This window comes from Cariama cristata, unplaced genomic scaffold (assembly GCF_000690535.1).
Source record: "Cariama cristata isolate BGI_N322 unplaced genomic scaffold, ASM69053v1 scaffold13942, whole genome shotgun sequence".
Classification (NCBI taxonomy): Eukaryota; Metazoa; Chordata; class Aves; order Cariamiformes; family Cariamidae; genus Cariama; species Cariama cristata.
In genome coordinates, this window is record NW_009603360.1 from 56,148 (window position 1) to 66,297 (window position 10,150).

Sequence of the window (10,150 nt, forward strand, 5' to 3'; positions counted from 1 at the left end):
TATGGAGAAATGGAGATCTATAATGTTTTAGAGAGGTTTCTCTCCTTTAGTTCCTTTCAGGATCTTAACAGTGGAGACTACTTGTTACGCTGTTTGTTCTACAGTACTTCTGTTTGGTGTTTGCTTCCTGAAGAGCGGCATAGATTCTAACAACCACCTGTTCTTACTTCCCTGGATTGCTCTAGACCAGATTTCTGGAGATCTCTCATGAGGCTTTCAGAAGTATCTAACTCCTCTTGTCCTCATTCCATCTGGACGTTCTTGTCTGACACCTTTTTGATACTGACAACTGGTCCAAAGCAGCTCTTAGCATCCAAAGAAGTACTCTGTCTAATTTCATCTTCAGTTTTACAGCGAAGGTCTCGTACTTGTAAGTCAAGTATGGACCTGGAATGGAATGTTTGTTTCTTTGTTCGGGCGCTCTTTGTTTTTGAACTGTGCTTTCTAATACTTTCTTTTAAATATTGGTACAAATAACATTTGAATATGAAGATGACTGGGGTCAGTCAGTAACCCATACTTATTTGGTAATGGAATTCAAATACCTCTTTTCAACAATGAAGACAAGTCACTTCTCACAATGGTGGGAGGCACAGACCACACGTCAATCATTTCCAGACTGCTGTCAGCAGAGTTCTGTGTAGCCAATGAAAAAACCCAAATGCTTAAACAAGTCACTTCAAAGATACAGCAGCTATCCAGGCAAGCATCTTCCATATCCAAGACAATGAAAAGCCAATGGCTTTAGTCTTATGATTAGAGAAGAAGAACTAAAAACCTTAGCATTGGAGAATCTCTGATGCAGCTGCTTTTCTCCAATGGAACTTACTGTACTTAGAATTACTAATTTTTTATTTGTATAACTTTTTATCTGGCTTGTATGACAAATGTTATAGATGTAAATATGCTAACTTGTATAAGATTACAGTTAAGCTTAATTACTTAAAAATTGCTTGTAATAAACTGTTAATCTGATGTATACAGAACACATACAAGATGGCTTTTTACTATAACATCTGTTAGATGTTACGTAGTAGCTACTAGAAATGGCTTTTCCCCTATTAAAACAAAACAAAAAACCCAAAACAAACCACAGAAATACCTGTGAACTTCTACAGGTATTCTCTGCCCAGATTGCCATGCAGTTGGGCCTGCTGTCCTGTTTCTTTGGTCGGGAGAAAAAGAAACTTGTGAACTGTGAGTTCGGCTATAATTCAGCTAGACTGTTTGGCTGCTGTTTGATTTACTGCTTAATGGTGGATATTCCCTGGTGGAAACACTGATGTGTCTGTAAGAGTAATTAATGAGACCTGTTTTCTCCTTTATATTAACCTGCTGTCAATCAAATTTTTTAAATTCTATAATAGATTTTTTTTTAATCTAAAAGAAAATAAATGTATTTTACAGATTATCTTTTTGTTTTGTTTTTGATTGCGTTGTTGCCTCTGTACATCTTCGGGTTCTGCAAGTTGCTGCTCGATTGCAGATGTATCTTAATTTTCTTTTGTCAGGGAGAACTGGTGACTGCATCAAAGGCAATAATTGAGAAAGAATATCAACCAAAAGTCATAGTGAGCACAACAGGACCAAATCCCTTCAATAAACTCACTGATCGAGAACTGGAAGAATATCGCAAAGAAGTAGAAAGAAAGCAGAAGGGACCAGAAGGTTGGTTACTCTGTGTGTGTTTTTTCTGCAATAGACTATAACAGCAGCAAGTTGATTACTAATTGGAAGGTGGGTTACCTGCAAAGGCCATGGATAAATTATTCAGCTTTTGTGTGTTTCAGGTTTTCCAGTGTGAATTAGACATTAAAAAGCATATTGGAGATAGAATGTGCAATCTAAGTGTTAATGGAGTACTCTGTAAAATGCATAGATCTTATTTTAAAAATTACCCTAGCAGACAAGTGGGATGTTTAGTGTGGCCAGTTACTGCTGCTATTAGGAAGCTGAAAGCTGGAAACTTCAGTCAAAAAAATGTTTAGGTACTGCAAAGTATTGCAGATTGTTTTGCTTTGTTTCCCTTTAGCACTAGAGATTGTCTAGGGTGAGAGAATGGTGTTGCTTTTTAGCAGCAAAACTGCGGTTTTCTTATTGAAAGTTGTGGATTTGAGAAATCTATTGAATGGGGAAGATACGGAACAGCATTTGATTGCTACTTGGAAATGGCATGTCTTGGGGATTTCCCCCAAAACATACTTTTTTAGAATTATGAGAGAATTGTGCTGTAAAAAAAAGATCATTGCTGCATGTGAAGTGGTGATGCTGCTTCCGTATAGTTTTAAGGGACAATACTTGCGACGCTCATCTGTTGTTAGGTTTTGAATTTCAGTGATGCAGGAACCAGAAGTGCCATTTCTTTTGCAGTGTGTGCTCCAGGCTTCTGCTTTCTGATAAGATAATATAGGAGCCATCGTAGATTGTATATGTGCAGTTAATCAGGTATTGGAGTGTGTGCGGTAGGATACTCTGCTGTTATATCCGTATAACTGCATACATTTATTCTCTCAGTAACATTGCTACATCCTTCTTAGATATCAAAATATGGAGAGACTGTGTTACTGAGACAGACACCAGCTGGGGAACAGTACATTGCTTAGAAATCAGACCATTAGTGAGCAAAAAGTGTCAGATAAAAAAATCTCTGGATTTGAAAGGCAGATCAAAAACCTTTCAAGGAACAGATACGAAGACTTTACAGGATCGTGACATATCGCCACTGTCTAAATCTTTAGATGACACTCAGTTTGCTGCTGCATGGGTTTCTTGTCAGACCACGCAGCAAGTCATCACCCATCTTAACCGAGAAGAGCCAGATGGGCAGAAGTCCTCCCATAAGGAATTTCATACTGCAGTGATCAAAGCATTAAGGTCTGATCCTGACCTTTTGGCTGAGGCCTCAGGTATTACTAATATGGTACAGTTGCGCTTGCGATCTAAGGAACAGCCTCTGTCTACACCATATGGAGATTCTGTCAGTTGACTCATCTGTGGGACTGATTCCACTTTTAATTGTGTAGGTGAACTGTACGGAACAATGTTTTAATATTGTTCCTGATATATGGTGTACTCTATTAATGTTTTCCTATGGATCTAGGGCTGTTTAAACCTGGAAGCAAGGGGGACCCTGCTTACTAATAACAAAGACACAAACCACTGTGAAATCTGTTTTGAATCATTTAATTACTGCATGTTTCTCTTGATTATCTGTGCAGTCTTCTTTTCTGTTGGGATGCGATTTTGTTTACTCTGTTTTTAGCAATACAAAGCAAGCAAAAGAGTGTTATCTTGTGTGGGTCTGATGGCATTTCCCCCCCCCCCCTTGTTTTTGTCTTCCTTGTAGTTCTTCCTCATAAGTTTTCTTTAGAATAGTGTGATAAACCAATTAATAAACAATTACATTATTCATAGAATCATAGAATCATTATGGTTGGAAGAGACCTCAAAGATCATCAAGTCCAACCGTATACCTGATGCCACCATGTGCACTAAACCATGTCTTGAAGCATGCCCTCTTATGGAGGGGGAAAAAAAAAACAAAACACAACCCACAAAACCCACAAAAAAAACCCAAAACAAAACCAGAAAACCCCCAAAGAACAGAAAAAACACCACAGAGCACAACTGTGACTTGAACAGTTTTGTTAATATCAAACTATCAATTTTCTTTTGCTTGTTTTGGTATTATTTAATACCCTGACAAAATTTGGGGTCAGAAAAATGCATTCATATCTTGTGTGCATGGAGTAAAAGGACACTTTTGTTTTCTGACATGCTGAAAGGTTTTGTCTGCCTTTTAAATTTCTCTTTGTCTACATCTGCAGAACCTTCAGAAGATGGCAGGCAACAGAAGGAGAGAAGTCCACCTGATCACACTTCAGCTCGCACTCCTCCCAGTACGCCGATTAAAATAGAGGAAGGTATGTTCTTCTGATTTGGGGGCCAGGGGAAACCAGTAACTGCATTCTTAGTGACTGATGCATGAAAATATAAGAACTAGTATCTAATAAAGGTAAATTGTTTCCTGTATTTTATTTTTACATTACCTAAAATATACTCCACTGAACTATGAGTGTAATAGGAGTTATGTTTACAATAATAAAGAAGTGTGCATTAATAATAAAGACAAATTTTCATCTCTTCAGAATTGCCTTGCCATCTCTTGCTGTTTCTCAACTGATTTACCCTTTTGTACATTTCCTGCGAGAAAGAATTGTTCTTATGAAATGAAATAGTGTCTGATGGTGAACCAGACACCAATTTAGATGCTTTGGTAAATCGCCTTCACCGACTGCACATTTCTTAAACATTATTGTACTTGGATTACACCTCTCTAAATATTTTTTCCAACTTGATTTGAATCTAAATATCATTATTCGCTGACCTTATGTAATAGTTTTAACTAAAATGAGATCAGGGCTGGTAAAGTTTACAATTTCCTCAAAAAAGAATAAAATGACAATCTTGAACAGGTGTAATCTAATTTTTGTCTTGTTTCCTTTACCTTGTACATTGGATATATCACTTGTCTGTTAGTCTTCCATTGACTACTTCATCTCATTCTGTTTTCTCTAAGAATGGTTGCAACCATTCTTCTAACTTAACACAATGGCTGTGATGAATGCATAGATTCTCTACTTGTGCTTTTTTCTTCTTGTGGCTGCGTTACAAACAGGAGATGGATATGCTAAAGAGTACCTGTTACCATAGTAAGTATCATTCCATACTCTGACCTGCTTATGTGCTTTGCTTCACTCCTGCATCTTTGTTTACTAAGGTTTTTTTGTTGGTTTTGGTTTTCTTTTTCTTTTTTTTTTTAAAGCAGGCTTTTTCAGTTCAGATGCTGACTTATTTAGTTCTTGATTTTATGAAATTCTAGGTAGTTACAGATCTTATGTTAAAATGCACTTCCCCTTTGAAAGAGACTGTGAAAGTGACATTATGTGTTTCCATATCTGTGTGTCCGATTCCTCAGTTTAAAAAGGAATAGTCTGAAGTTGTCTTTCAGATACAGCTGAAACAGGTCTGGGAGTTTCTGTCCCAACAGTTTGCTGCTGCCTACACAACTTGGACCTGGTAATGAAATGGAAGAAAGTTCCCAATCTATTCCAGTGCAAAAGTGTTACCGCTGATGTTGATTTAAACTTGCCCAGCAGACTTCTGCACAGAAGTGGGTTTGGAACTACTCCTATGTTATCTCTGTCAGCTGTAGGACCAGACAAGGAATAACAGCAAGTACTTGGTGGCAGCAACTTCTACAGCTGTTTCAGCAAGATCTGCAGGGCTACGTCAGATTATACTTTAAAGCAATAAGGATGTTTGGCCCCCTCCATTTGTATGTCCTGTTATATCCGAAAGTCAGTGTGTTTGTCAGAGATATGAAAGTCAAACTACGTCATAGACACCTGTGATGTTACTAATGAAGTTCTAAAACATGAAAATGCTTTTAAATGGAGAATTGCATTTCACAAACTCTTCTAGCTGTATAAGTTTTCCAGGACAAACATACAAAGCTTATTTTAGAGAGTAACTGGAAGTTCACGCTATGACAACTTTGCTTGGTGGAAGTTAACGTTGAATGACAATGTTCTCTATACAGCTGCTTCTCAACTTTTTTCCTCGTATTGTTTCTATTTAAGTGTAGCTGAAGTCAGAAAAGTGTTTTATGTTAACTCAGTTATAGCCTACTTTGTATGTTTGTCCATGTTTGTGTAGAAAAAAAAACCCCAAACTTTATTTTCATAAATAATGTGAATTGTAAATACGCACCGGTACGAATGTTACTTTTCAAACTCTTATGCCACAGTATATATAAAGGGACAGCATGGATGTAGACACCATTGTTCTAAAAAACAAGAAATTTTGAGGTATTGCTGAGTTCTCAAACTGTAAATAGGCTTTGCAGCAAGATATATTTTTAAGCCTTCCCAGTTACATTACTGAAATCCATCAAGTAGGATAACACGGTGTTTACATATTGTACACTTTCTTTATCGAATGCGGAATTTATAAATCTCCCTAATTCTGGTAAAATATTGCCCTTAGTGAGCTAGATAAACAGATGTTTGTTTGATTCCAGCGTAATGTTAATCCATTTAGTAAAGATGATGGTAATTTGGCAAACTGGGAAGAGAGCCGTCCTGGATTAATGAGTTATAAAACTGTTCATCCAATGCTTAGGCTGACTGGCAAATGCTGTTTGAATGCTTGTAGCTTCCTGTTCTTTAATTTTAAGAATTTCTAATCCCTCTTTTAAAACTTTATTTTAAATTTATTTTTAAAAGATAAAATAAATCTGCCTGACAATCTAATATGTTGCCTGTTCTAAAAATTAGGCCAGCTAATGAATAGAATAGAATATTTTCAGTTGGCAGGGACGTACAGTGACCACCTCGTCCAACTGCCCGACCACTTTAGGGCTGACCAAAAGTGAAAGCAAGTTGTTAAGGGCATTGTCCAAATGCCTTTTAAACACTGACAGGCTTCGGGCCTCGACCACCTCTCTGGGAAGGCTGTTCCAGTGTTGGACCACCCTCTCGGTAAAGAAATGCTCCCTGACATCCAGTGGAAACCTCCCCTGGTGCAGCTTTGAACCATTCCCACGCCTCCTGTCACTCAGTACCAAGGAGAAGAGCTTAGCAATGCTTTCAGTTAATTCCTGTGAAAAGTAAAATTAAATCCAAAAAGAGTGTAGTGGTAGTGAGGAATTGTAGGTGGTGCTTCTTACAGATTTGTGTGTCACAAACATATACAGGTTAAACTAGAACTTCAGGAGGCAGCTTGTAATGTACATAATTGCTTTTTCCTTTTTAAATCCTGCCTGCATTATAACTTCTAAACTGCTAACTTGTGCATTCTGAGTGTTTGGCACTGAATACTAGTGTGTTTTTGTTTGTTTAACCTATCAGAAGTTCATGGTGCTCTAGGCAAAACATGTTGGTTTTCTAGCAGGTATTCACAGAGCAGAGCCCTCTAAAATATATTAGAGAATTATTAATCCCATCTGGCAGAAATAAAAAGAACACTCATTGTCATTTCCATAGGAAGAATGGGAAAGTATCCAGTATTTTCTGTAAATTCTTGTGAAAGCTTTCAGTCTTTTCAAATTAAAATGAATGAGATTTTAAAAGGGGAAAAAATCGTTGCTTTTCTTTTGTGGCTTACAATGGGTATGGCCTGGATTTTGTTCTGAATTCCTCCTTACGTAACATGAATGGAGATGTATTTGACACAGCTAACGAGATACTTCTTGGCTACAGTTCAGCGATGAACATTGCAGGGGAACTTGAAAAAGTGCTCGTTGTTAAATATATGTGCACAAAGAGGAGCTTTAAACAGAACATCTCTAAAGCATAGCAGTGATGGAATAGGAAGGTGTTACAATTGAGGGAGTGCTGGTAAAGTTCACCTTTGGAGATAAAGTTACCACTAGATTTTTGATGTTCCTTTATACAGGGGTGAGTTTTGCTGTTAGACATCTCATACATTTAAAACCAAAAAAAAGCTGTATCGCATAACATGCTGAGCTCACTTAATTTGATAAACTACATGGATTTTACTTACAGGAATCCATAATATATACTCATATCTTGCAAAAGAAATTAAGCCTTTGTGATAGGAGATCATATACTGAGGCAACATCTGTTAGATCTCACAAAAGCATTGTGATTAAAAATTGGCAAGCCAACAGTTTAGAAATTAATGGATTTGCTTATACCGGATCTCTGCAAGCCAGCAATTAGTTTTACCCCACCAAAAGAAAAAAAGAATCAAGATACGCAATTTGTGACGCTCTCTTCAGTGCCAGTGAAAACTGTAGGTTTAATTCCTGCTTACTGTACTGAAGTCTCATGTTGCTTGCGAAGAAAACGTGAGAGAAGTCTGAACTGTTACTTTCTTGCTGGTTTACACCCGCATGATGGAATTCAGCTTCCTCTGTTCTGTGGGAAGAAGCTTAAAACCAAACAAAACTTTTGAATTTCTATCCAAAGCTAAAGGAGAACAGACCTATTACAAAGGCTTTTATGCAAAGTAAATACGTTAGGTGTTTTTATAGAGAGCCCTCACCATCGACTTGCTTGGCTCGCTCTGTTCTAGGGACACTTAGGTGAACTAACCGTGTTATTGTCTGTCCGCCCACCAGAGACACAGCGGGACCAGACTTACAAAGATGACAGTGATGCTGCAACTTTCAAGCAAACCCTCCCAGATCTCACCCCTGATGAGCCTTCAGAAGCACTCGGCTTCCCTCCCTTAGGGAGGGAGGAAGGGAGATGTGATGATGATGTGCCCAAAAGCCCAACGGAATCACCTGCAGTGGAAAACAAGGAACCCCAGTCTCAACCCGCTGAAGAGGCCGTAACGCCAACAGCCGAGGAGGGGACAGCAGCTGATGCAGGTAGTGATGAATCTCCAGGGAAGTCCCCATCAAAAAAGAAAAAGAAGTTTCGCACTCCTTCCTTCCTGAAGAAGAGCAAAAAGAAGAGTGACTCCTAAAGGCCAAACACACTGCAGAAACACTGTCATGTTTTAAAATCCATTAACCACTAGAATGTACCAGATCGTGCTGAGTGTTTTGTCTTATTATGTAAATGAATGCAACAAGTAATCCAACCAGCCCCTCCAGTTACAGCTTGATTGTTTAAGGTTATAACCAGAAACTCACATCCAAAAAGGTGCTAATCCCGTGTTCTCAGCAGCTACCACAGATCTGATCCCTAATTTGTAATCAAATGTCAGTGACTTCCATGTGGAAGGCATTGGATCACTATTTTTAATTTAAAGCACGCACTGCTTTACAAAAGAATAAAAAAAACTTTCACAATTAAAAATAAAACACGTGTTGCTTACCACAAGAAGTGTTCTTTTCCAATATTCTGTTCTAAGTCACAAGTAAATTTCTTCTTAAATATTGACTTTTAAGAGAGGATGCTTTTGCCCTGGTGTTATCAAGGGGGATGTGTTCTTCAGCTGACATGTAAACTCCTGCGAGCTTGTGATTACAGGTCATGTTTTAGTCAAGCTTTGAGGCCATCCATCCCTTCCTCTCTTTCTCCCTTCTGGCTATTGTAACAAAATGAAGCTGGTTTTCACTTTATTTTATAACTGGCTCGTGAAGTCATCGTTGATGTCTAGGACTGAAATAACTGTGGTGTGTTCCACTCATGTTGTGCATTGAAAGAGCCTGATCTTTTTTTTTTTTTTTTTCTTTCCTAGTGAATACAGTTTAAGGTAAATCTGTCTTTCAATCTTGCATCCCTAAGAATCAGTCATACGGTAATTTGGCTGTTAAAGGTTAAAAAGTAACTGTATTAAAAGTATTTCAGAAGTTTTTCATCAGCTGGTGGTGCGAAGCAGGGGCAGTTGTGTTTTGGGCCTTAGCGCAGGGTTTTTTCACCCTCTTAAAAATCCCTTGGGTGCATGTGCAAACCTGCTGCACATAAACCCTGTTTGCAGCCTTTTGTGTTTGTTCCTTCCCATGATAAAAATGTAAATGCATTACACTGAGTATTTACCCTTGTTTTATATTAATTATTTTCAGTTACAAAAACTGGCATTTCTTTAATATTTTGGGTTTTTGTTGCCAGCAGTTAAGTATGGAAATCCCAAGTAACCTTAAAGGTGTATTTTCACAGTTCGCTATAAATGTTTGTTTAATACGTAGCATGGTAAAGACAATGGCTTTCACCACTGAATTCACTATTTTCCAGTTATTGCCATGCTTCTGTCTATCACTAATCGTAAAAGTAGTTTCAGATCAGATAGGTAAAGCTTGCAGGAATTCTCTGAAAACCGTGCTTAATTACCCCAGCCAAAAGCAGGGAAGGTTGGTAACCATTTCTGGTGTCTAGTTTGGCGTTTCTGGTGGTAACAGCAGAAAACATTCCCAGCCCTGTGCGGGAGAGGGAAACACGTTGACTCACAGTAAGTGTCTGTACAAAACGGAAGGTGGATGTAACCTTTTAGGACACTATTAAACACTGCAATCGGTAAACTAGCAGAAGACGGATGCCTTACATTCATGCAGCAGCAAACATCAAAGGAGCGGTGGGCTGAGGGGCTGGGCGCAGCCGTGGATGAAGGCGGCCTTCGCTGGGCTCGGCCTGGGGTCAGGTGGTGAAGGAGAAACAGCTGGAAGGAGAATGAG

The 10,150-nt window shown here is 38.4% G+C and overlaps 1 protein-coding gene across 5 annotated transcripts in view; it reads left to right on the plus strand.

The window, feature by feature from the left end:
• The window catches only part of ADD1 (adducin 1 (alpha)), a 32,576-nt gene extending 23,721 nt beyond the window's left edge, over positions 1-8,855 (plus strand). For 3 of the 5 annotated variants that reach the window (XM_009695155.1, XM_009695156.1, XM_009695157.1), the window contains 3 exons: positions 1,512-1,668; positions 3,828-3,923; positions 4,679-4,713. In XM_009695155.1, coding sequence (XP_009693457.1) covers positions 1,512-1,668; positions 3,828-3,923; positions 4,679-4,713 — 288 coding nt within the window. Of the gene's footprint in view, positions 1-1,511; positions 1,669-3,827; positions 3,924-4,678; positions 4,714-8,146 lie in introns of those variants that run through there. The other 2 variants (XM_009695152.1, XM_009695153.1) reach the window with 1 other exon arrangement.
• The last annotated feature ends 1,295 nt before the right edge of the window (positions 8,856-10,150 follow it).